This window comes from Chamaea fasciata, unplaced genomic scaffold, assembly GCF_029207755.1.
Source record: "Chamaea fasciata isolate MVZ Bird 193981 ecotype frontalis unplaced genomic scaffold, bChaFas1.0.hap1 SCAF_1, whole genome shotgun sequence".
Taxonomy (NCBI): domain Eukaryota; kingdom Metazoa; phylum Chordata; class Aves; order Passeriformes; family Sylviidae; genus Chamaea; species Chamaea fasciata.
In genome coordinates, this window is record NW_027094086.1 from 119,254,479 (window position 1) to 119,279,426 (window position 24,948).

Here is a 24,948-nt window from a genome sequence, read left to right on the forward strand (position 1 = left end):
AAAATTCTGCAAAGTAATGTTATGAGACTTGAAAAAAAATATTACTGAGGCTATCAAATTATTACTGTTGATGTAGAAATTACTACGTTTTACCATCTGAGGTTACTATCTGAATTATGTTTTAGTAGATTTATAGTAAACCAGTAGTTTTGTAGATATGTGGAGATATTCTAAAACTGAAATCAAGATTGCTTTGTAGCTTTGTCAGTAGTCCTAAAGCTGCACTGTTTCAGTCAGAATACACTATGTGATATGGGCCAATTTTTGTCTAATAAATCATACTAGTGGTGAAAGATGACTTAATATAATATATCATTTTGTAACAGAAAGCGGAATTCAATTACTTTTCAATCAAAACAAGAAAAAAAAATCAGTCTTCCCCTAGTGTCTTATTTTCAGAGCCTGGTGTATTTAAGAGTACTTTTTATACCGAGAGTGATTGCATTTTTAAATGTTTGCAATAATTTCAAATATATTTGTGTTTGATTCAGGTTTAGGTAACTAAATTAAAGAGAATCATATCCCATTTACATCATTAGGGAATATCTTCTAAGGCTGAATATTTTTTAAAAGGTACATACAAATTTTTACTCAATAAAATTAATCGATCCTTAAAACTCAGACTATTAGTATCTTCTCTCATTCAGATGGATTTTGTTCAGGATCCAAACGCTACTACTGGCAAAACAGTGACCAAAAAATTACATCTTCCTTCTGTGTTAACAAGTGTTCATGCTGCTGATGAAATAATTTGGAGCATCATTGTTCCCTCTTTGGGTGACTAATTTACAGGGGAGGAAAGTCTGCATATTACAACAAAGGAGCTCCTTTCTCTGCCTACCAAAGGCAGTTGGGACTCAGAAATTTATCCATAAGGATCCGCCTTTCTTCTGGTCCATTAAGGAGCTGTCTGTTGTGGAAGCTTTGATTCTGAGAAGCGAAACACTGTGTGGCAGTTAATTACTTTTCCCAATAAACCAGGTTATCTCATGTACTGTTATCTCAATGACATGAGATATCATTCCTGTAATTCTGCTGTGTAGCATTTGCCTTCAAGGATAACTCATGAAGGAATCCCACGGGCCTCCTCTTGAATCTGTTCCCTTTTCTCTTCCAAGAATGCAAAAGCTGAAAGAAAACCACCCATTGTTTGCTAGTAATAGCAACCAAAACCACAATAGTAACCAGCCTTTGGAACTGGGCATCGAAATAGAGTAACAGGCATATGCTGGAAACTAATATGGTTTAGATTCTAAATGTGTGTTTAATTTTTTTTTTGAGTTGTTTAAAAAATGCGTTGTTGTAATGTAAAAGCTCATTCCTCTTCATAGGTATCAAAGCAGCTAACATTTCAGTAGAGTTTCCATATGTCAGGCTTTCAACAATGAAGTAATCATATGGCACAGACAGCTGTTGCACAGAGCACTGGAGCAACACATTAAACAGAATCCAGCAAGAAAAAGTGATCTGCTCAGCTGGACTTCTTTGTCAGTTTAGAGTGAGCAGCAGAAATGTCAAATAAGAGGGGTGTTCCCCCCACAAATAATTGAAGACCTACAGGAAGAGTTAGGTGCTCAAAACTTTTTTGTGTTGATGGATATGCTATTAATATGTATTCAGCTGAATTAAGCTGAATTAGTTGCAGAGCTGCTATTTATAGCAGAATCTGTTTGGCTGCTGTCAGCAGGTGGCATTTCTGAACTCCATGTTAGGTTGAATCAGAGTAGACTATGAACCAAATCTGCTGTTCAGTTGATAATCTGCAACAGCTTTCTCTTTGGGCAACAAAGATTTACTCAATATTGCTACAGCTAGAGAGATACTGCCCTTTTGTGGTGGGCTTATTTTTGTAAGCAAAGTGCACTGCAAAATATTCCTTGATTAGATCTTAAGGGAGCTTGAAATTAGACTTGGGAGGACAAACCAGTGGAAACAAGTACACATTGATGGCATTTTGAAAATCACGCTACAAATTCAGGTCACGTGAGCTTCAAGCACATGATTAATGTTTAGCACCTAATACTAAGGAAGTAAATGCTGCCTGGCTTGGAGCACATAAGAAGTGCTTTGTCAGACTGGAATGGAGTATTCACCACTTGCAGAGTTGCAAGCTCAAGAATTTATGTAGTTACAAAAACCCAGCTTTAGCCATTCGCCTCAAAAATTCTTCACCTGTGTTAGCATACTGTAAATGCTTAAATTTAATTATTGCACTTTATGTTAAAGTAGCCTAGTATCATGCAGATGTAATTGAAAAAAATAATGAAAAGTAGAAATATTAAATCAAATCCCAGGGCTGTTGTATTAAATTGTTGCTGAGAAGTGGGCTTGAGAGTGTTACATTTTTGTGTGTTTGACTTACGGGGTGTCCAGCATAGTAAAGCACGAATCAACCAAGCTCTGTTGCAGCTTGAAAAAACAGACTTTCAGATGTCTGAGGAGCCATCTCATTACTTGTTCAGAACTTTCTACTTGTTTAATTGCCTGCTCAGAGTCTGAAGAACTTTTATGCTATTTTTTTATTAAAAATTAGATATATGGACTCACGCTTGGATAAACACTATGGGCAAATAAATAAGCTATACTTCACAAAATGAAGACCAAATTGAGTTCTCCAGCATAATGAATGTTTGAATACATTTGATATTTCAGACCTGCAAGGTATGAAAAAAATCTATGTTAAAATATCTTGTGGAAACTGAATTGTGGTCCCTGACAAAATTTCCTTCTGAGGTGCTTCACTGTTGCCAGGTTTTCACATTTCTGTGTAGATGATGGAAGAGAGATTCCTTTATTGGAGCCAAAATGGTTCCATCTAATTGCAGGTTTGGGGCCATATATTAATCCTGCACACTAAATTATATTGTATGTATAATTGCCCAGCATTTAGCAGTCTGAGGCACCTATTCTAACAGAGCCTTATGGGTGTTCTTGTAAAAAAATAATGAATGACATTGTGCAAAACAGTTGATCAATGGACGAGTTAACTATAGTATATGTGTGTGCTTAGGTATAGTATGAGATTTTTAACAAGAGCTTTTGGCTGAGGTCATGACTAAGCAGGAATAATAAGAGAAATCTGTAGTAGTTTCCAGATTCTACCTTAAGGAATAAAGCTGTAATAAAAGGTTTCTAATGACAATGGAAAATAGTAAGTAAAAGTTCAATTATTTCCTATAGGGGTTTTCTTAGAACAGGTGGGATTTGTTCCCATGGCTAAAAGATGTTTTTTCAGAGCTAGATGTCACATTCCAATTTTAGGGAGCCAGGCTGTAAACTTCTACATATTTCGCTCTTTCTTCTGTAATCCAAAGTGAAAAATGCTCAAGTGTGCATCACTGTGCTTGGCTAAGTGCTTCAGAAATGGATTTTTTTTTCCTTTTCCTAGCGGTCATCAGCCGTCAGGTGACTGTCTGGCTTCCTTAGAGAGACAAGACTGTATTAACCTGGTTACTCAGTGACTAAACCAAACCAAAAGAATTACATTCCCAGAACATACTGAGACTTAGGCTTGGAGGATCTGCAGAGCAGAGATAATTCCATATTATAGGCACAGCAACAGTGTTGTCACGCCTTGGACTAACTTGTAGCTCCAAATCGAACAGCTTGGAATTACCCTGAAGATAACTTGGTCAAACCTGCACATTTTTTGACCTCTGGTTGTGCAATTACCTGGGTACCTGCTCTGCAGTTTGGCTGAACCCTAAAAGGAGGCAGGATGGGAGTTGGCCACCCTTTGATGGCTGTGTCTCTTACAAGGGAGGCCCTGGTGTCTTTTTTTTTATCTCCTAGGCAAAGCCAGAGTCCTAAGGACTCGCAAACCCCAGCCCTGTTCGCCTTACAGAAATGATCTGGTTTGTTTTAGTGTGTCTGGGACCCCTCAAAGTCCACCTCTTTCAGTGCACGTGGACCAGGTGCATGAGGAGTGTTGGTTAAGGCTGCAAGGACTACAGGGCTGCAAGTCCAAGACTACAGTTCTTTCATAGTAGGGTACCTTTGGGGTACAGATCCTGGAGGATTTCTGCAAGGCTGTGCAAGACAAGCTGACGTGACTCACGAGTGTCCGAATTTTTCAGGGGTTTGGTATTTCCACTGATCCAAGCCTGTAAACTTGTGAAGATTGAGCAAAATTATGGAGATTCTCCTGGAACTAATCTTTCCTATGGTTTGCACAAAGACGTGCTCTGATAATCTCCCCTGCTTAGTCCTTTGTTTAACTCCATCCTAAACTAATTTATAAGTTAAGTACAGAAAGGCCTATATTCACGAAATGGTATTTGAAAGTGGTGCTTCTAATCATTTAAATTGCTTTTAAAGTAAAAAGGACATTTTTAAGTGTATATAGAAGAAAGTAAGACTAATATGAAAATAACCAGTGGGGGAAAATTGGGCTTTGCTGTCAGGGGAAATACATGTTGACTTTCTTTAATCACATATCCTCTCAGCTTTTTGCTGCATTTTCTGTTTTTCTTAATTTTCCTGCTTTATGGGTGCATTTTCATGTAATTCTGTTAAATTTCTGATTTGCTCCTTAACTTGGCAGTAAAAATGTGTTGAGCCCAGTTTGCTATAAAAATATGTTCTGGGAAGATTAGCTCAGTTGTTAGATTTTGTGCTTTCTAGTAGAATTCTAAATCTTACCAGAGGAAAAGGCACGCAAAAATTTAACATTACCTTTTATTTCATCTCATTCACTACAGGTAGCTTTACATGTGTGTTGTACTTTGTCTTCCCAGCCCCTTCAGAGCATTCTTGTTTGATACAGACATAAATTGCACCAGCAATTGTAAAGCTACTGTGCTGTAGAATTGTATTTTAATTGCACATACCTGTAATTAATTGTATGGGACTTTTCACAGTAGTCTCCCCAAGGAACAATTTAATTGAAAAGTAACCGAGTTGTCTAGACTACAGCAACTCGTAAAATCATCACTAGTTTTGGGGTTTGAGCTACAAAGCAGCAATAGAAACATGGCTTGTAGATTTAAAGTACTTCCAAGCACAGGAACTGTTTTATAATCCCCATCGTAGTAGTCTACCCTGACAAACCATTTTTAGCAGGGTCAAGAACAAAAAAAATGAACAATAAGCTTAAAAGTATAGATTATCTCTGTGTTAATTTGAGATAGGATAGGGGTTTTTGTGTACAAGCATATCCATCACACATAAACCTATCTTCCTCCAAATGTGTAAAAAATACACTTTTTGTAGAAAGCACATTGTGTCTGCCTTTCACAGCTTGAGGCATAACAGGTTTAACATAAGGATAATGCGACACTCAAAAAGTTACTTCAGCAGTTCTGGGTAACAATGATGGCATTCATGTTTGTGTGTTTATACTGCAAGGGCCAATTGGTGGAAGGATTTTTATTTATTTATTTACCATTTAGGTTTGTAAGTAATCTGCTAATTATCTTGAAAATTCCTAGCTGAAAACACAAATGTTTTTCTCCAAGTTAGAAACAGTAGTGGCCACATGGAGCTTTTAGGTGTTTATTTAAATTGTGTGTGTGTGTGCATATGCACATACATATTTACACAAATACATATATGTATATTACAATGGGGCATTAAATGAGATTTATCTATACCAGTGTAGTACCTCAAGGACTGAAAAAATTACTCCATGTCCACCAGTGCTACGTGTCTGCACACTGACACCAGTGTTATGGTTCAGCAGAAAAAAAAGAAACAGACTTATTTATGCAGTACTTCAGTGTGCTGAAGATGATGAAACTTAAGCAAATGTTTGAGTTTTCCTTGCATTATGGCCAAAGCAAATCAGAAGCAATAAAAAGCAAGGACTAATGTACCACTTCACTCTCTTATAACCCAGAGAGCTTTATTTCACAGGGGAAATGGTGTATCATGAGGTGATGTTGGCCAGTACAAGATCCTCAAATTGTGTAACATTTTAGGAAAAACAGGGTTCTATGTAGCTCTTGTGTATTTCCAAGTGAACTAAAAACCATGAAACATTTGCTGACTCCTAAAACCACTAGTTCCTTTTGTCTTTTTAGTGCTTGTGGCCTGGCAGGTGGAAGACACCACCCTAATTCTTGCTGAAGATGAAGGTTGGTGCTTTGTCCTTGCTAGCATAGTCTCCCTCTTGAAAGGTTTTTCCATCTATAGTCAGAGAGTGCCATTCACAACTTTTGAGCACTTCTGCCTCTAATGCCGAAGGAGACAAGAAGCCAAGGAGCAATGGAAAATAGCAATTTGAAAAGTACTTTGATTTTAGCCCAGTGATATGTCACCTGAAACAACTCACGCCTGCTAACATACGTTGTGTAGACCTGATTGAAACAATGAGAGCCTCAAAGAAAGCTTTGTGACAGCATAAGAGGCACAGTGCACATTTTATTTTATCAGAATCTTTGTCTTTAAAAATGAGAGAGGAGACATGACTCCCCACTAAATGTGTTCTTATGCTTGGGTTAATTTCTTTCTGAGAAACACAAAGTAGGATTAATAGAAAACATCACAGATCTTTCCTGTAGATTTTTTGTGTAGTTGAGATGACAAAAGCCTTGATTCTTGCTCAGTAGTTGGTAGCCATGTTAGCCCATCCTGCAATTCTGAGTCTTAGGACTAGCTCTCAAATCATGCTGATGGTGTTTCTTAAATCTAGACGGTCAGAGCTTCAAAAGCAGGCAAAGAGAAGTGGTCGGTGTATATTCATGCAGATTAAATCCTCCTGGCCCTTCAGTGGATTGAGGTGGAGAATCTGCCATTGCTTCCCTTGTTGCTGGTCAGGGGTTTGTAGCCAGCCCTCTTGGGCTTCATAAACATGACATTTCCTCAGCCCAAAACCGCTGGAAAAGCACTGAGTTGTCTTGTACCTCACCTTGTCTTGTACAGCTCCTCTGCACCCTGGTCCTCCATGCGCTGAGCCAGGGCTTGCAGGCATGCTGCAGCCCATTCACACAGGAGGGCCTGAGGAGCATCTTGGAAGTCCCTGCCTAGCCAGATCCTGCTGAAATCAGCAGCACTCCTTGTGTAGTTCAGGCTGTACCTGCACAGTGGTAGTGCCTGGGGGGAGCTCAGAGCAGCCGTGCAGGATTTGCACGCCGGTCAAGGCAAAGGCACGGCAGTCGGGGTGGGGAGGGACCTGTGTGCATTAGCAGTTTTATGACCTGCATTGTAAGTGGCTGGATAGCTTTTGTACAGCTGTAAAGCATGTATTAAACATGTCTCAAATGTATTTTCATAGCTTCATAAAGTGTAGTTCATTTATGTAGGTACTTTTTATTGTAATCCTTTATCTTCAACATGGAACTGTTTCCTGGTACCGTTTCTATTTTTTCTTCTCTTTTTTTTTTATAAAATGGGGTAAAGAAGAGAAAAGAAAAACTGCTCTTTTGTTATATGCATCAGGAGAGTCCTTAAGTACAGTAATAGTGCCCTGAACTTGTATTTTTGTATTTCTAACCTTGGAATGCAGGCCTAGCAACTAAAAAGCCAAAATAACATTAATTATGACTGTTCTTCGCTGTGGTTTCTGGAGTATAAGTTTGGAACAGATGTTTGAGGGGAGAGAAGGGAGGGGAGGAAGGATGGATTGTTTCTTTTTCTCAGCCCCAACTGGTTTTAATTCTTTTTTGAACATTTTGAGAATATCTTTAAACCTTTGCCAGAGTTCAATTAACATCCTGTGACTAAAGGTGGAAAATGTCCTACTTTGTTTTTCTTCAAACATATACCTGCTCTTGCTTCTGATGCCAAAGCCAGAAAAAGAAAGGAGTCCAGCTGGCATAGGTTTTATTACTGTTACATTACTTTGCAGGTTAAGCCTCAAATTGGGAGGGGTCTGCTGGGCTGATTTATTTATTTACTTTTTTTTATTTTCATGATTTTTAAAAAAGTGCCATGTAAAACACTGCCATTTAATTACAGGAAGGTTATGTTCTTTTTTGGTGAGTGTTTAACAGCTTTTTCTTGTTTACATGAAGTTGCAGAAATCTAGTTTTAAAATATGTTTAAAGTAGAGATTGTGTTCTTGGGTTTATCGTGTTTTTCCTGTAGTATGTATAAACACAAGATTTGTACATTATTGAAAGCCCTTTTTTGTGGAAAACAGCATTGGGGGGAAAAGTTTATATAAGAATGCAAAGTAACTTCCCGAGACTATTGGCGCAGTGTGACCATAAAACCTCAACAGCACATTGTGCAGTGACATTATAACAATTTGCTTTAGCACCTCTGCAGCGTTCTCAGAAAGGCCTGCTCTACAAAACATATGCCGTGGTATCAGTTGACTGTTTTTTTCCAGAATCAGTTCTTTACATGCATGTTTTTGTGATTAGTTGCTGTTCCACAAGTAATTGGAAGTGGGGGATTTTTTTGTTTATCTTATTACATGTATGTTTTATTTGCATTTATACATTCAATAAGCTGTAACATATCTGCTTATATAGGTGTGCAAGCGGATTTATAAACTTTGGATTAGGGTTTACAGTGCTTTAGTTTTAAAGACTGTTCCTTGCTATCAAGATACAGATATATCAAGAAAGAAAATGGCACACAGTTGCTCCTAAGGCCAGATAGAATCCAGCTGCTCCACCAATCCCAGTATTGGCTCTGGAGGATTTTTTTTTTTTTAACCTGAGTGTGTTAGTTCTGTTTCTCTAGTAGCCCAAAACGGAGAGCAGGTCTCACATGTAAACAGTTCTCCATTTTGCTGAAAAGAACTGTTTACACATGAGATCTGAACTGAAAAGTGAAAAATATTATATAGCACTAATGTCATACTAATAGCCCTTTAAATATAAAACTTTATGCTTATTTTGAACCTTTATCATTTTAGCTTAACCTCCAACATTTTAGGGTGATTTCCATACAGGTTAGCTCAGCCAAAATCATTCTATACCAAAATACAATGTATTCAGATTTACGTTTTACCTGTAGGAGTGTTTGCACACTTTCCAAAGAGAATCCAAAACTTGTAACAGGATGCATTTTAAGTCACTTGAAATTCAGCATGAGCTTACACTGAAAGCAATGAAATTAAAACTGCAGTTGGTGTGAAATGTTGGAATTGGCCCATCTACCATGTCATTTAAAACACCAGGGTGCTGGATGTTTAACTGTGTACAGGTTCATCCTGTTTAAAGTACCACCCTCCAAAATAGCTGTAGGAAGGATCTTTTCAGCCTGTCTCTGTGACTCTGCAAGTTACAGTTGCCCTTTGACTGGGAGAGAGGGGAGGGGATGTCCAGAAACACCTCCCCGTAAACTTAGATGCCTAAATGTTCCCTCCTTTGGTATAGCAGTGGAGGTCTGAAAGTGTTGTCTGAAAGCTACTCTTCAGATGATGCAAACGAACACAGAAAAGTTTTTTGTGGGGTTTGTTTGGGGTTTTTTTGCCTAACTATTTTCTCTAGTGCTTTCAAGTGCTTTGTGCCTAAAAATAATGATAAAAAACCATACTGTTCTTTGTATTTGAATCCATGTTCACATCATTACATGAGGTACATTTTTGAAATTCTCTTGGTGCTTATTCATTAGCTGAGCCCTGCTTCAGCCAGAGACAATAGAAAATTAGTTCTTCTTGGCAGAAATACATCCTAACAGCTCATTATTTAGCACTCAATTCTTGATCTGAGCTAGGAGAGGACTGGAAAAGAGAAAAGGAAGGGTGGTTTCTCCAGAAGACACTGTTCTGGCCAAATCCTGCTCTGACTGGTGTCATGGGAAAGAGGAGGCTGCTGGCAGTGGCAGCCACAGCCCGTGGGATGCGCTGTGCAGCGCTGGCAGCGGCCAGCAGGACAGCCTGGAGCCCCCGCCCCACCTGGTGCAGGGCCAAGGCAGTAGTCAGTCATAATTGCTATTTTGATGGCTCTGTTGTGATCATGAAGAGGCACGGAGGCCTCTGCCAGCCCTGGCAAGTGCCTGTTTGATAAACCATAACCATCTCAATCAGCTCCCACCAGTGACAGCAAAGTTCCAAGCATGCAGTTGGCTTTGAGAACAGAATTGCCCCTCCTCACCCAGAAATAAAGATCAGGAATATTTACCTGGGAGAGGAGCAAAACCTCAACTGCACATGCTTATACCCACATGCTGGAGAAAGGCTCCATGAAAGACTTCACTGAGGTGAACCTAGTGCTTGTTGTATTTAGGTGCTTAATCCAAACACTGCAAAGGCACTTCCTGTCTAAAATGCCAGTGTCTGTAGCACTGCTCTGTTAAACCTCTCCACGTTTTCTTCAGTTGTGTCTACATCATCTTTGTGGACATGAATGGTAGAAGTGTTTTTGAAAATGTAAGAAATTATTCTGAATGGACAAAGGCTGAAAACCGCTTTCTGTCATCTGTGTCCCCTCTCCCCGCCCACCAAAACAAGCAGGCAAGCGAAGACCCTGGCTTAGTGTGTCTGGATGATCCAGTGTCTGACATTTGTTGCTGGAATTTGCAGAGCCAGTACACTGTGCCACCCATACTAGCTCGCAGCTGAGAGAGTCCTGCTACAGCTTCTAAAGACTTGGACTTGCATGGCCGCTGTTATTTGTTCTTTGACTGTTTTGTATTTCATTTATTTCCTGTTCTTTATGAGAAAGAATAATATTTCATTTTGAATGACTTGATATGTCTTTAGATCAGCAATGAGTATCACCTGTAGGAACATTGTCCCTGCTGTGTACATCCTTGGGCATAAAGGGAAGAAGTCTGACAAATTCATAAATGTGCTTTAGTATTAACCCAAAATTCACATAATATTAATAATTCACTTTTTTATCAAGGAAACTGTTGCAGAATATGGGAATGCAAAGTTCTTAACATAAGAAGTGCTCTCATAAAGCTGTTTCTATGAAATACAAACTGCAAGTCCCGCACGGGACAAAGTGTGAAGCTGAATTTTTATGAGAAATCCTTGGAATTACCATGAACTTTCAGTGACACTAGCAATGTTGGTTCCCACTGCAGTAAGCTATTTGCTCATGGTTATTCATTGTATACTTAAATGTATGCTTTCTGGTCACAAAAATAATTGGCAAGGATGTTTTGGGTTTGTTTTTCTTCATGGGAGGAGAAAGGAAGAACTCATAATGTTCTTGATCAGAGGTCAAGATAGATCCTACTCATTAAAATGGCACACACAGCTTGTGCTGGTTTTAATCAACTTTGTCTTTTTTATATTTAAAGGCACAGCAGAGGAGTCTTTAGATTTGAAAAGCAATGTAAAAACAAATGCTGTGCACCTGCTAGAACCAGGATTCATTTAAAGTTCAGAAGAAAATCCTCTGTAAATCTCACCATGGAGTGAATTCACTCATGCAAAAGGCAGAATTTATCTTGGCTACAGTGGTGTGAATACAGAATAAACCCCAGAAATATAAAAGATAAGGCCCCAGATTTTCAGCAGTGTAGCTGGGATGTTGTCTGTTCCAGAATGTCAAATGAATTAACTCCCTGCAAACCATTTCTGGGCTCTTTAAATTACTGACTTCATCTACTGGGAAACAAAAAGGTAGTAGATGGGCATTGAAGAGGTGAGATCTTTGCTGGAGGATTAAGTGACGTTCTCACTGATTTTGATAGGAAAACTGACTGGCAGCAGAGGTGTAGACCAAGTCTTTATGGTCAGCTTTTCTTTTGTTTTAAACTACACAGGCTTCTTAACCTGCAGGCAGTAATCATAATCCCTTTTCGTGCATGTCTTTTCTTTTGGCTGGGACATAGCTTCCTCATTTGTGATGGGTTGTTTAAATGCAGTGTGAAAATGACAAGAGAAATAACTTGCTGGAACTGTTTGTGAGCCGGTGTGCTTTGTGGCTTCTCATAACAGGTAATTTTATGTGATATCTGGCTCCAATATGGCATACTGTGTGAGTTGTGCCTAGTGGAATCCACCTCCCCTTTAAGGAGTAGCGGCATTGTCTCAGCATGGAAAATTGCAGTGGGGCGGGGCGGGGCGGGGGGAGGGGGGCAGAAAAAAAAGCTGAACAAGCATTCTTTCCTTGCCTTTGTTTCTTTTCATTGTTTTTGATCTGCTGGGGGCAGCCCAGATGAAGTGAGTCTTTTGGCAAGGCCACTGAAGTGGGGAGTGGGGAAATGGCTTTGTGGGCCAGGACTGAGGGATTATTGCATGCGAGGGCGGGTGCAGTATTAAGAAGATGTTACTGAGTTATTTGGATAATAAAGCAGTGGTTTAGGTTAGGCCAAGGTGGAACTGTGTAGGGTCTCTGAATGAAAGCCAGATGATGAAACTGGATATTATGTTAAAGAGCAATGAGCCAGCAAGAAGCCTCAGAAAAAGCATTGCCAGAGGAGAGAGGAAGAGAGCAGTTTTTTTGCTATGGTGGAACTAGTGTTTAGTTATGGTAATAATATTGTGTATTTGTACGGTGCCTTGCTGAAACCATGTGCTTGTCTATCAGCCAGATACTTAGATGCTTTGTCTTAGAGAACTGTGTGTTGTCGAGTTTTGGGGGAGGTTTTTTTTTTGCTTTTCAGACGTCTGAAGACTAGTTCTGATATTTTTCTGTGGAAGAAACATTCCTTCTGCTTTCCAAGCATGGGGAGGAAGGGTAAAGCCATTGGCACACTTGCTACAGGAACGACTCAGCTCAGTGTCCAGAGGGCAGCATTCCCCAGAAGAGCATCCCGTTTTCCATGAGCGTGGCACTGTCTAAGGGGAGCTCAGCGAGACAGCTCTCTGGAGAGTTAATGCAAACACTGCCCAAGTCATGCAATTGTTACACCCTGGAGATGGCCATGGGTTAGATGTAAAGGCGCGTAATTTCTTTTTTCTTTTTTTTTTTTTTTAAGTAAATATTTACAGGTATAATAGTGAAACACCAACCAAGTTAAAAAAAAAAAAAAAAAAGAAAAGGCAAGCAATTAACTAGCTCTATCTTGATCAAAGTGCGCTGCAGTGCACTTCTCCTCGGCGCGCTGCTGGTCCCCGGGAACGCTGCCCAAGAACCCGGGCAGCACCGGCTCGGGTTGCAGTTTGTACACCTGACATGGAGCCTCCTGCCCCGCCTGGGAACGGCCTCACAAAGCCACCGTGCTCAGCCCTGCACCACTTAATTAAAATACCTCATCCAGGGGCTGTTTATAATGGCAGCGCCAACCTGTGCGTTGTGCTTCTTGTTTTTCCTCTTGTTTTATTTCCCCCCTCTCTGATGTGTTGCACGCAGTCAGTGAGGCACCGCATGGGTTGCTGCACTTTGGACACTGACAACTGAGGAAATTAAATTCTGAGGCAGAATCGGTTAAAAGCATGACTAAATCAGTGTTGTTTTTCTATAACAACTGAAACAACATAATTATTTTAAGGTTGAATTTTTATTGCTAATGAATTTTTTTTCAAGGCAATGATTTTTTTTTTTTTTTTTGCATTTTCCCTCTACCAAGATCCTTTTAAATACATTTTGGGATTTCTAATTTTTATTTTTTTAAAGACATTAAAAGCAGTTAAGTTCAGTAGGACACTGTTAGATAAAAGCAGTGATAGAGTGCGGTTACAGCTTCATATGAAGTCATACAGCACCATACTGTTTTGTGCAAGAAGAAATAGATATTTATATGGTCATTCATATGAAAAGCTCAATTGTATTTGTAAAATCTGTAGTGACATCTGAATTTAAAAATTTAAGATAATGAAGCATTTGCTTGTACTGGTTAAAGAACTGTTCTGAGTGTACTAGACCAAATCTTGCATTTTTGTTCGGGTAAGCCATGGGAAGAAAACCGTAAGGATGGTGTGGTCTCATGGATGCTTACACACAGTTTGGTCTCTTCTGTCTCTGTCACTGAGCCTACCTTTAACTGAAGTACTGGCAACATTTTTACAGGATTGGATCCTACCATGCAAGATTACTAGAAAAATTAAAATTTATTTCCTTAATGCCTTTAGGAAAACCTAAGGAAATGCTTAATAGTACTGACTGCAGCTTCTCCCCACTGTTCTGTGCATCTCTTATTTTATACATCATATTGCATATTAAGTTTTAAAGAGCACTGATTATTGCTTTATGAAAGCATACGCCTTATCATCACTAAAAGGACCGGTGTCCCTAAGAGATGTTGTACTGTTTCAAATGATGTTTTCTTCAGGAGGACAAAAACTATTTGGGCGGAAATCACCCACTCTTAAGGGGGCTCACAAGGAGGGTGATTATAAAGGCAGAAATTGTTGGTATCAGTGTTTAGAATTGTATGTTTTGACATCCTAGGAGCGCATGTGTGTATTTACAATAGGGTTTTCTGTTTCATTTGCTTTAAAAAAACCCCACTGAGCTAAAAGGTTTGAAAGGAACAGCTTGAGGAATTTTTTCCATCAAGATACAATCAAGGGCAGGAAATCGTAGAAGCAGAGTTGTGGTTTTGCCTCCATTTTTTTATTAGTTAATTAAACTATAACAACTCTTAACTTCATTTTAGGTTAACTGTTCCTAGAGTTCAGAAATATTTTAAGAGGTCAATAATGCTTTCTTTGGCTCTCGCTCATTGGGAGTGGGATGAGGAGCTACAGTCAGCAGGGCAGAGTTTTCCAGATGTGCTGCAGGGCCTGTGCGTGCGCTCATGTCGACGGTTGTGGCTGGTGGGAAACCATCCCTCTTTCCTCATCTGCACACCATCCTGGACAGATGGGAGCCACAGGAAAGAAATGTGGACAGCCTGACATCTGTCCTGACCAAAGCTCAGGAGCCCTGGCTGCTGGCAGCTACCAGTTGCCACGTGTTGTTACTCAGTGCTGAGGCTGACTTGGAATGGTGGGGAAGGGGGAGTCCAAAGAGGCAGTAAGTGTGGAGTTTCAGCAGAAGCAGAAACGCCCCTAAAACCCCATTGTACTTTCCAGTATGGGTTTTCCCTATGAATTCTGAATGTTTTAAAGTGCCATGAGGCATCTGTCTGCATTTTCTCCTCGGCGGGTAGAACTGCTCAGAGCCGTGCACTGAAAGGGCACGTGAGGGAAGAGCCGTGCAAGTGTCACATAACTGTCTTTAATAGCAGGAGCTATTCCAGCACTTGGAGCCAAACTGTCTTTCAGCAGAAAGGATAAAATTTAGCAGAGCTGGGAAAGGGAAAAAAGAAAGGGGAGGGGAAACACAGCACCACCTCCTGCTGACACCACTGAAGTTTCCCTCAGCTTTCCCTCTCTCTCCCTCTGTGCATATATTTTCTTTTTAATCAGCTGCAGCTCTTCCCTCCCCTGCTTTTCTTTTTTCAACTGTATTTTTACAGTTGGAATTCTGCTTTTCTAATTTCTCTTGTTTCACATTTAACTTCTTCAGAGGATTTCGTTAATAGTTATTGCAATTAAAAATAATAAATAAACTCAGCACCAGCTGCTCAGATGGCTGTCTTTGCATATCTGGAACATAATGCGGTCTGTTCAGGGCAGCCTCACAATGCAATTTATACCCACACCTGAGGGAATGAATTTCACAACTATAATTGCTACAATATAATTCTTATTAATGTTGTGCTATAATTCCTATTAATTCCAAAGGGCTAGTAAATGCATTAGGACTTGTCAACATATTATTTTACACTGTTTATGATCTGTAGAATTACACTCTTCAGTATTGTATTGCATAAAGAAATGCCTTAAAATTAGCTTTAATTGGAGGGGGGAAGGGAGCATTTTCTGTTAGGGCACTGGGAAAGACGGAAGGATCCTGGTGTTTGAGAAGCAATGAAACTGCATTTTAAAATCAGTCCTTTGAACTTTCTGTGCCATGCAGTTAACAGTTTATGAAGATATATTAATAATGTCTGTCCTGGTTATTAGAAAAAGAACCACTGGTGTCTTTATGAAGGAATAAATAACGACAAGAAAGATAGGGTTATGCAATTAAAAAACTGTCTTCCAGAAAAGACAAAAGTGGGGAAATTACAAGTCATTGTAGCTGATGTAATAAATGCAGAATGGGTTATCTTACTGTGCTCTTATTTATTCTTGTTTTATCTGACTGCCCTGCTTTTCTAGGTAGTGAATATGATGAAGAGGAAGTAGACTATGAAGAATCAGACAGTGATGAGTCTTGGACTACAGAAAGTGCTATCAGCTCTGAAGCTATCCTTAGTTCAATGTGCATGAATGGAGGGGATGAGAAACCTTTTGCCTGTCCTGTTCCTGGATGTAAAAAAAGATATAAGGTAAGTAGTAGTTCAGACCTACCTCATTTCCTGCTGGTGTGGGTGGTGGGGGAAGCCTCTAAAATCAGTTTGCACTCTTCTCATTTAATAGACTTTCCACAATTATTTTTGTGATATTTTAGCAGAATATTTTATTCACTAGTTTCCTCTCAAGCACAGCCAAGTTTATCAGTTTTACAAGGGATGTCTGTCAAGAAAGATTACATATAGCAACTCTCTTGCTTTACACATTTTAACGGCCTTTCTGTTATTTAGACAAATTAACTACAGAATGCAGGAGGTACTACAAGCAAAATTATCTCTTGGGTCCCTTTCAGAAATATGAAATAAAAAGCTTCTGTCCATCTGTGCCAGAAACAATTCCTTCTGCTTGACTACTAGAGATACTGCCTCCTCTTTAGTGAGACAGTGCCCGGGGTGCATTTCCTGTTAAAGATAATGTGTGGGATGTAGTGGTTAACATCATGCAAGTCAGAATTCACCTTGGGAAGGCAGAGTCTTGCAGAAATTCTGGCATCATTCTGTCCTGGGTCTGAGTTCCCATGACACATCTGCACAGCTGTCAGTGACCCCACATGCAGGGCTTGCAGATGAAATTGTGTTAAACATCTTGCACTTCAGTATGGCATTCGCTAACCACTGACATGTAGGGACAGAAATAGTGTGTTGGCAACACTTCCTCTAAGACATTTGCTAAAGTTTTTTGCATGAACTACTGGAAAATCCAACCACTGACCCTACACCCTAGAAAAACCATGGTGGCTGGGTTGGTTGTATTTTGTGGCTTGTCCTTTAAATAACTGATAAGTAGGGACTTAGAAGAGAGCAGAAATATGAAATAGAAATAGAGGAAGGTCAATAGCAGTTGAGATAAAAGAGTTATGGCAAGAATGGAGAACCTGTGCATGAAACCATGTAGTGGATGAAAACCTGTTTCAGTGATGCTGCAGCAGCTCCTACAGCAGCAAATCACAAGACTCAGGTTCCTGTACAGACCACTTATCCTTGACAACACTATTTGATAAAACATGGACAAGAAAGCAGTGTGCTTGTTTCTTAGGGACATACAAATCTTTTTGCTGAGATTATCCTGAACTTTGTAGCATTTATTCTCCAGTTACAGGAAAAACTGAACACCATCTCCAGGGCCAGGGCAGAGAGAAAGATGTTTTTGGACTACTTACAAGTATTTGCAGACAAACTCACATTACTGAAGATCAATACTTTCCTTGCATGTGGTAGGAGCTGTGCCAGACAGAGGGTATGGTATAAAAAGCTAAATCCCTAGCTCAGGAAGCAAACAAGCCATGGTGATTGTTAGAAGTCGTGTGCCCAGAGGGCATCTATGCATTGCAGAAAACATTCGCTTAATGGCAAAGTCTGGAAGGAGAACCCTGTAATTTGCTATATCCTGTCTGTTCTCTGTTTGACTGCTAGCCCTCCGTCTTTTTATTGCCCAAATGAGCAAGTTGTTTGTGCTTGCTTCTGCTATCTCACTAACTTCATCTCAAATGCATGAGGACTGTCTATAAGGGATATCTTGTACACCATTAATGGTAGAGCAGATGGGCGGGGGAACAAATTAATGACCCTTAGAGGGGCTGACAGGGAACAGCAGCAAATAAAAAGTACCTTATTCTCCTAAGAGACTCACCTCTGTTTAGTCCTGATAGAAAAGCACATTTCCTTAAACTCTACCTCACCTCATTTCTCTTTTCTGTTTCCTCCCTTTTTTATTTTCAGCCTACTTCTTTTCTTTTTGCATCTTTATCTTTGTTTCCTTCCTTTGAGCTTTGTGTCAGCTGTGTTTTCTTGTTTCCTCTTTATCTTCCTTCTGCTTAACCCGCTTGTCTGACGAATTATTTGCAGAGTCTGGGTAGGGAGTCCTGTGATCAAAGCACTGGGATTTTCTGGTGGGTACTGGATAATCACAGTCAGGACTGTAAAACAATTATAGTGCTCCAAACAGGAACACAGACATGCACATACAGTAATTGCCAGGCTCACTTTACGGCTGAGAAAGGATGCATTCCTTTAGGGAGCAAGGAGGAAAGGAGGATATACACAGTTTTCTTTTGTCTGGCCTTAGGTGACGTAAGTTTGAGAAGTAGAATGGTATTTTTAGAGATTTTATTTGTATTACAGTACTGCTTAAAGGACCCAGTAGGGATGGGGCACCTTTTTGCAAACAATGTTCAAGGATAAGAGATGGCCTCTGCACTGAAAAGTCATTATGGGAAGGTAAATAAGACAAGAATGAGTACAACAAATACTCCAAAGGAACGGGCTGGGGCGGACAATGGAAACTGTAAGGAGAACATGTTTATACACAAGCCCAGATGCGTATCAGGAGCCCCTGCTGGCCTCCTGCCCAGCTGCTGTCTCCTGGCGCTTTCCCATAGGCAGTGCAAATAGTCATAAACATTTCGTTGTTCTTCAGGAACTTTATTTTTAAAAATTGTTTGCTTGTAACGTGTATTGGTACTCTAAATAGTAATGCAGAGATTTTCTTGAGAAGCCACAGATCCTCGGAGAAATATTTTTCTTTAAATTACATGCGGGATTGTCAGAAGCATCTATATAAACCTGAAGTACACTGATTTCTAGATGCTTTAAACATAAGTCTTTGAACTAATTTCTGAAGCTTGCTTTCTACTCTAATTTTGCTTATTGAGGTAGAGAAGAAGTTATAATTACTTTATAGTTTTCCATTTATGGATTTTTTTTTCTTCCTGTAATTCATCTTTGATGGCTGAAATTTGATTTTTAGAAAATCATCTGTGTGATTCCAAGGAACCCAAAGGTATAATCCTTGTTTTCTGTGGAGTTCACTGTCACCAGACTTCGGACTCACATCCAAATTTAGATGCCCTGTCCAGAAGTATATGAATACTGAGTAGTTAATGTGCTTTGCAAAATACCACCTTGTAGGAGCTAAAATGGGGATTTATGAAGGTGTTGATTAGTCCTCCTTTTATTCAATACCCCTGAGTGGTCTCTAGCTCTGGAGAAGGTCTTTGAAAATGTGTTTAAGATGTAGATAAACTTACTCAGGCAATATCGTAAGAGCAAATGAAGTTTGAGACATAGTAGGTACAACAAACCTCACAAATAATGCATATATGCTAGTATAGAGAAAACCCTAGAGTATTTGTCCTAAATTTTCTAGTTTGTGCAAAATTAGTAATAAAAAGAATAATAGATTTCAGTGCATACAGAATGTAGCTTACATCCATGACTTTTCTTTGGCCTTGGGCAAGAGGAGAAGTGGTACCTTCCATGTCTGCTCAGTCACTGAGCTTGTCTGTTTGGCACGTGAAAGGATGAGGGTCCTGTGAGGTGACCCAAACCCCCAGGAAGGCTGACCTATGAGTAGTGAAACTCAGCAGAACTTAGGGAAGGAGAATATTAAAGTGAGAGGGAAACAAGGGAATTTACTTGAAAGAAAGAAGCAAGCCAGAGCTTGCAAGTTGAACAGAGGAACTGGACCCACAAAGAAAACTTTGGTATGAAGAGCCAAGAGTACAAAAACATGTATGAATGTCCAAGGCTGAAACAAGAAAACTCTCAAATCATCTTTTTGAGATGTTTTTTACTACATGAAGTGGGGCTGGCAAGTTCTCTGCAGTGTAGTACCTTTGTCAGTCCTGCCGTGCAGAAAGGGCCCTGCCCAACAAGAGCCTTTGTGTCCTTGCAAACCAGATAGTGCCAGTCTAAACTTCTCTATCACCTCCTGATCTGATCCCAGGTTAATAATTGTTTCCTCCTGTTCAAGATCTTTAGAGTACCCTTCTCTATGGCCATCCTCTTCCTCAATCATTTGTGAGAGTAAATAGTGAGCAACCTAAGTAACCAGAGCAATAAAAGTGATGTACGAGTTTGGTCGTGGCTTTTGCTGTACCTCAGCAAACTCAGCGTACGTACAACAAAGTGTTTACACTACAGCAGTGGAAAAAGTGCCGAAGAGTCACTGTAATTCTAACAACAGTTTCCTTTTAGACAGAGTTACAGGTCAAATTTCACTTTACACAAGCTCTTCATGCTCGGCATGGTTACTGTGTTTCAAACCTTCCAGAGCCCAATACATCCCTTTAAGGTTTCTGCTTTAGCATCTCCTTAATTTTTTCCACCTGAAAATACTTTCTCCCCCTTCCCCAAAGAATGGGGTGTACTAGGGCTGATGGATTGTTAAAAAATCTGGATCAGGAGAAGAGTACCATTGGCATGGAACAGTGAGAATGTTTGTGATTGTAGATTTACAGTATCTGTAGCAATTGATAGTAGCTCAACAGTATCTAGAAGGGATTTCTTAGAAAAAATTTAAACAGGAACAGGTTTTTGTTAGGAAAATATTGTTATTGTAGGTAAAGGGCTTGTTTAAAAATTTCACTGCAGTAGCAAAAGTTTAGCAGGTCAGCCCCAGATTTTGTCCTCTTTTGAAGGCACGGGTCCTTAAAGGTACATAGATGATGGCAGATGCCTTTATCAAGTCCTCCTGCCACCCAGTGACAATCCTGGCCTCCTCACCCCAATGGCCCTGTGGGTGCTAGAGGTTGAAACTATGTGCAAGATGATCGAAAAGCTGCCCCAGGATCTCAGATTACTTGCAGGGAATTTACTTGACTGCTCTTTGTAGCTTTGTAGCTTTGTAGTGCTCTTGGAGCTGTGGTGCAACAGCTTTCTGCCTTCTCTGAGTACTCTGCACCCAGACAAACCCTGCCTTGATATCTCATGTTCCTGTGCCTGGTTGGTGTTGGAGGAGCAGACAGTTGTGCAGGGGTTTTCCAGCATTTTTAAGGGTGTAAAGGACGATTCAGAGGCGGGATTTGCAACTTCAGTTGAGGATTCACTGCCTGGTTGCTCTGCAGAAGAGCAGCATGAACTGCAGTCAGAGCAGTTGCTTGCAGTCTTGCACCTCTTTTCCAGGATGGATATTTGAGACTGTTTTTTTGTGAGTTTGAAGCTGGAGCTTCCACTTACTGCAAGCTGCACATTGATAAAACTTGTTTTTTAAAGAGCCAAGGGGACTTTCTGTTATGTGTAACACCAGGCAGTGGTTTAGCAAAGACAAAATGCCCAAGACCTAATTTAAGGGGTTAGTATCTGGGCTGTTGGTTGATTTTAGCTTTTTAGATTTTTCTTTTCTTCTCTTTTTTCTCTTTTCTTTTTTCTCTTCTTTCCTTTCTTTCTTTTCTTTTCTCTTTTCTTTTTCTTTTCTTTTTTATTCTCTTCTCTTTTTTCTTTTCTCTTTTCTTTTTTATTCTCTTTTCTTCTCTTTTCTCCTCTTTTTTCTTTTCTTTAATCTTTAAAAAAGTACTGAGATACCTATCTGGAATCTTAAGAGAGAACACAGGAGAGGCTTGGAACTGTCTCTTTTTATTACAACTACTATCTTCTTCAGTTTCATCCTAGAAGAAGCTCAGATGAAAAACAGTATGATTTTGCTTTTTCATCGAGAAATTCAAGCTCTTTTGGTAGGAGCAGATGAGAGATTCCAGTATACTCCACAGATGAATATCACAACAGCTGCTGCGATCACAACAGCTTCTTCCATTTTTGCCAGAAATATGTGAAAAGGAAGACAGGGGAACTACTTTGATTTACGTTTAGTAAGGTTTTTGGTTGACAGAAGTTTGGCCTGTTTCCTGCCCTTGCCAGTGTAACAGGGTGTGTGTGTTGTGTTGCTGTGTTTTGCACTAGTGGGGATCAGCTCTCCAGTTTTACCAGTGGAGTATTCCCAAACAATAGCTATTTTGAAGACAGCTTCTCTGGATTATTTTTTAAGTGTCCTGTGTAACTTTTTTGAGTTAAGCATTCCCTGCAGTTATTTCTTTGGAGGCAATGTGTCAACGATCAGAATTTGCTGGAGTTTAAAGACATATCTACAAACAATGACACTAAACAGAACAGACCCACCATGGGGGAGGTCTCAGCTCTTTAAAGAGGTGTGACCCGAGTCTTCATGCCAATTCTTTGTTTGCTTGTAAATGAACCTCTGAATAAGATTTGTCAGTGCTATATGAAAAAGATGTCAGGACACAAAGAGCAACCATGTGTGAGTCCATTAAATGGTATTCTTTGGGAAGTGATGTGTATTAGGAGGTAAAAATCAGGATTAGCCAAGTAGGTGAGTTTTGAGAACCACACAAATTATTGTCCTTGTCCCACCTGGTACCTTGGGAGCATAGCCTATGTGTAATAGCCAGCAGGAGCTCCTGGCAGTTTATAGGATTTTGCTCATAGCATTGATCCATTTTCAGGTTTTGCCTGGAAGCAGAGCCTGTGTCAGCCCACCTGAGCACTGACATTTTCCCTTCTCCCTCACAGAATGTGAACGGTATCAAGTACCACGCCAAGAACGGCCACAGAACACAAATCCGCGTACGCAAACCATTCAAATGTCGCTGTGGAAAGAGTTACAAGACAGCTCAGGGCCTGCGGCACCACACAATCAATTTTCATCCCCCCGTGTCTGCTGAGATCATCAGGAAGATGCAGCAATAACATGCTGGTCACAAATGTGCCAAGAAATCCTCACCAGCAGTTGCTGATTTTGAGAACAGCCACCTTTTTCAGGGGAAGCATTCAGCAACCCTTTAAAAAAATTAAATGCATGCTTTAAAATTTTCTGTAATTTTGGAATGATGTATCTTTGTAGAGTTAATGATTTTGTACATTTGCACATGTTATCATCATACCCATTTTCATTACTTTGAGATAAGGTGCTATAAAAGCTATAGGTTCTTCAGAACATTTTTCTCCAAAAAACAAAACAAAAAAGAACTAGGGGGACGTTGCGTATTTAGTTGTACTGATGTGTGGGACAGGAGCGTGAGGAGGAGAGCTTGGCACTGACATCATTTCAAGATTGTAACGTGATGAAGACTTTCGATGCATCTGTCAATGTGTGTGCAAAACCAAAACAGTACCGCCCTCGTCAAACTATAGTTAACATGCCTTACATAATGGAGTTATCAGTGGAGTAGCAAGTCTTTTAGGTAATGGAAATATAAATAAGAAAGAATGTTTAACATAATATGCTAAAAATATTTTCATACTTAAATAACATACATAAAAAGGTGTGCTTGCTGTATTTTATATTATCTTGCAAATCTTTCTTTTTTCCTCCCTCTTGAAATGCTGAAAACCTTGCCATTCGAACTCTAGTAAACAATCACTTTAGTGTTAGCAATTACATTTTTTTTCTCTGTACAAGATGTCATGTTATGTTCATGCCCATCAAACTTTTGAGGACCAATATCCCAGTCCAACTAAATATTTACCCCTGAACTATCTCTTAGAAAGACACTTGGAAATACTTAAGTGCAAATTTATGTGTGTGTGAGAAACAATTATCTTCATCTCAGATGAAGTTTTGAAGCACTTTGTAGTTCTCTATTGCCAACAGATTTAATGTTTTATGTGTTGCCAATTCTTGCAACTACTGTACGAGCATGTGCTGCGGTTGCAAATAAAAATGAGAAATTCAGCGCATGGTTTAAGGAGGTCCGTTAGTTGTGCTAAGGGAGTTCTAATGCCTCTCCCTCACATTCATTGTGTTTTGAGATTTTCTTTGTGCATTTTTTGCTTCTCATTGTAGGTCACTGCATTCCATTTGGAAGTGTCTGTTTAGCTTTACAATTAATTTTGCTGAAATATGACATTTGAGCCTTACTGAAGATTAAGTGCTTCTTGCAGCAGGTGGTCAGAGACTTGACTTAAAAGCCAACATGAGAGCACTTCGTGTCTGGACCATACCTGAACATTTGTTGCTTGCCATCCTGCCTTGAGCATTCTTCTCACAAGTGCTATTCCTGGAGTTCAGCTGGCTGGGAGCCGAGGTGGGCACTCTCCACCAGCCCTGGCCTGAACAGTCCTTTGCCTGGCAAGGGTGCAGGAGGAACTCCCAGTGTTAACACAGTCATCGCCTTGGCTTGGTTCCTGTTCTTTTAAGTGCAAAAGAAAGCTCCCATAAAGGAGGAATGAGCTTTCCCTATTTTTTTTTTCCAAAGCTTTAAAGGAAAACTTTGTAAGGATGACAATTACCTTTTCTCCAGCAGAGTAAAAGTCTCATTAAAACACATAAGAATCATCCTAATGAGTGTTTAGAACAGCCGAAGTGAAGCGAAACATCCCTCTCAGATCCCAGAGAGGTGACCGTGACAACCGGGTTTAAAGGATGATCCAGACATGAGAGTTACTGGTACATACAAGGCCCCAAGTGGCCACTTCCCACCTTCTGCAGCTTTGGCAACAGATCTGGCCAACAAACACATTTTGGCTCTGCTCCTAGTGCAAGAACTACAGGCTGGGCGAGTTCGTTCAACAGCTAAACAGTTGTAAAACGTCATTGTTGCATGTAAATTCCTTTCAACTATAAAACTGAAATTCCAGTTTCTATTTACCTATTCATTGTGACAGTATTATTAAACAGGTAAAGATGGGACTATTTTGTTATACTGTGTATAGTGAATGTATTGTACTGTGTCTGTGAAAAGTGTGCTTTAAATTATATTTTCATATGTTTTGTTGGGGACAAAGTACTTTAAGTTTGAAAGTGACAGAGGTTTGTTTTAGAACTGAAGGCAACTTAAAGAATTCCTGTCAGGAAAGCTGCTTATAAATGTAAATCAAATCACATTTAAAATAAACTGCCTCTGACCTAAGAAGACTGCTCTTTTCTCATTCCTAACCTAGAGTTAAGTTCTTGGGCTGTGTACAGTCTTATATTTATTTTACTTTGGTATCATTAAACTCTTGGAGTCTGTTCCAACTGTTTTCATCTGCTGTTGAGTTACAGTAAGAAAAAAATCCATGCTTTACCTCAGGCCAGCT

The 24,948-nt window shown here is 39.8% G+C and overlaps 1 protein-coding gene across 1 annotated transcript in view; it reads left to right on the forward strand.

Moving 5' to 3' along the window:
- The window catches only part of JAZF1 (JAZF zinc finger 1), a 186,648-nt gene extending 163,041 nt beyond the window's left edge, over positions 1-23,607 (forward strand). Inside the window, exons 4-5 of the mRNA XM_066195175.1 lie at positions 15,944-16,113; positions 22,441-23,607. Of these exons, the coding sequence (XP_066051272.1) occupies positions 15,944-16,113; positions 22,441-22,617 (347 nt within the window). The 3' untranslated portion in view covers positions 22,618-23,607. The remainder of the gene's footprint in view (positions 1-15,943; positions 16,114-22,440) is intronic.
- The last annotated feature ends 1,341 nt before the right edge of the window (positions 23,608-24,948 follow it).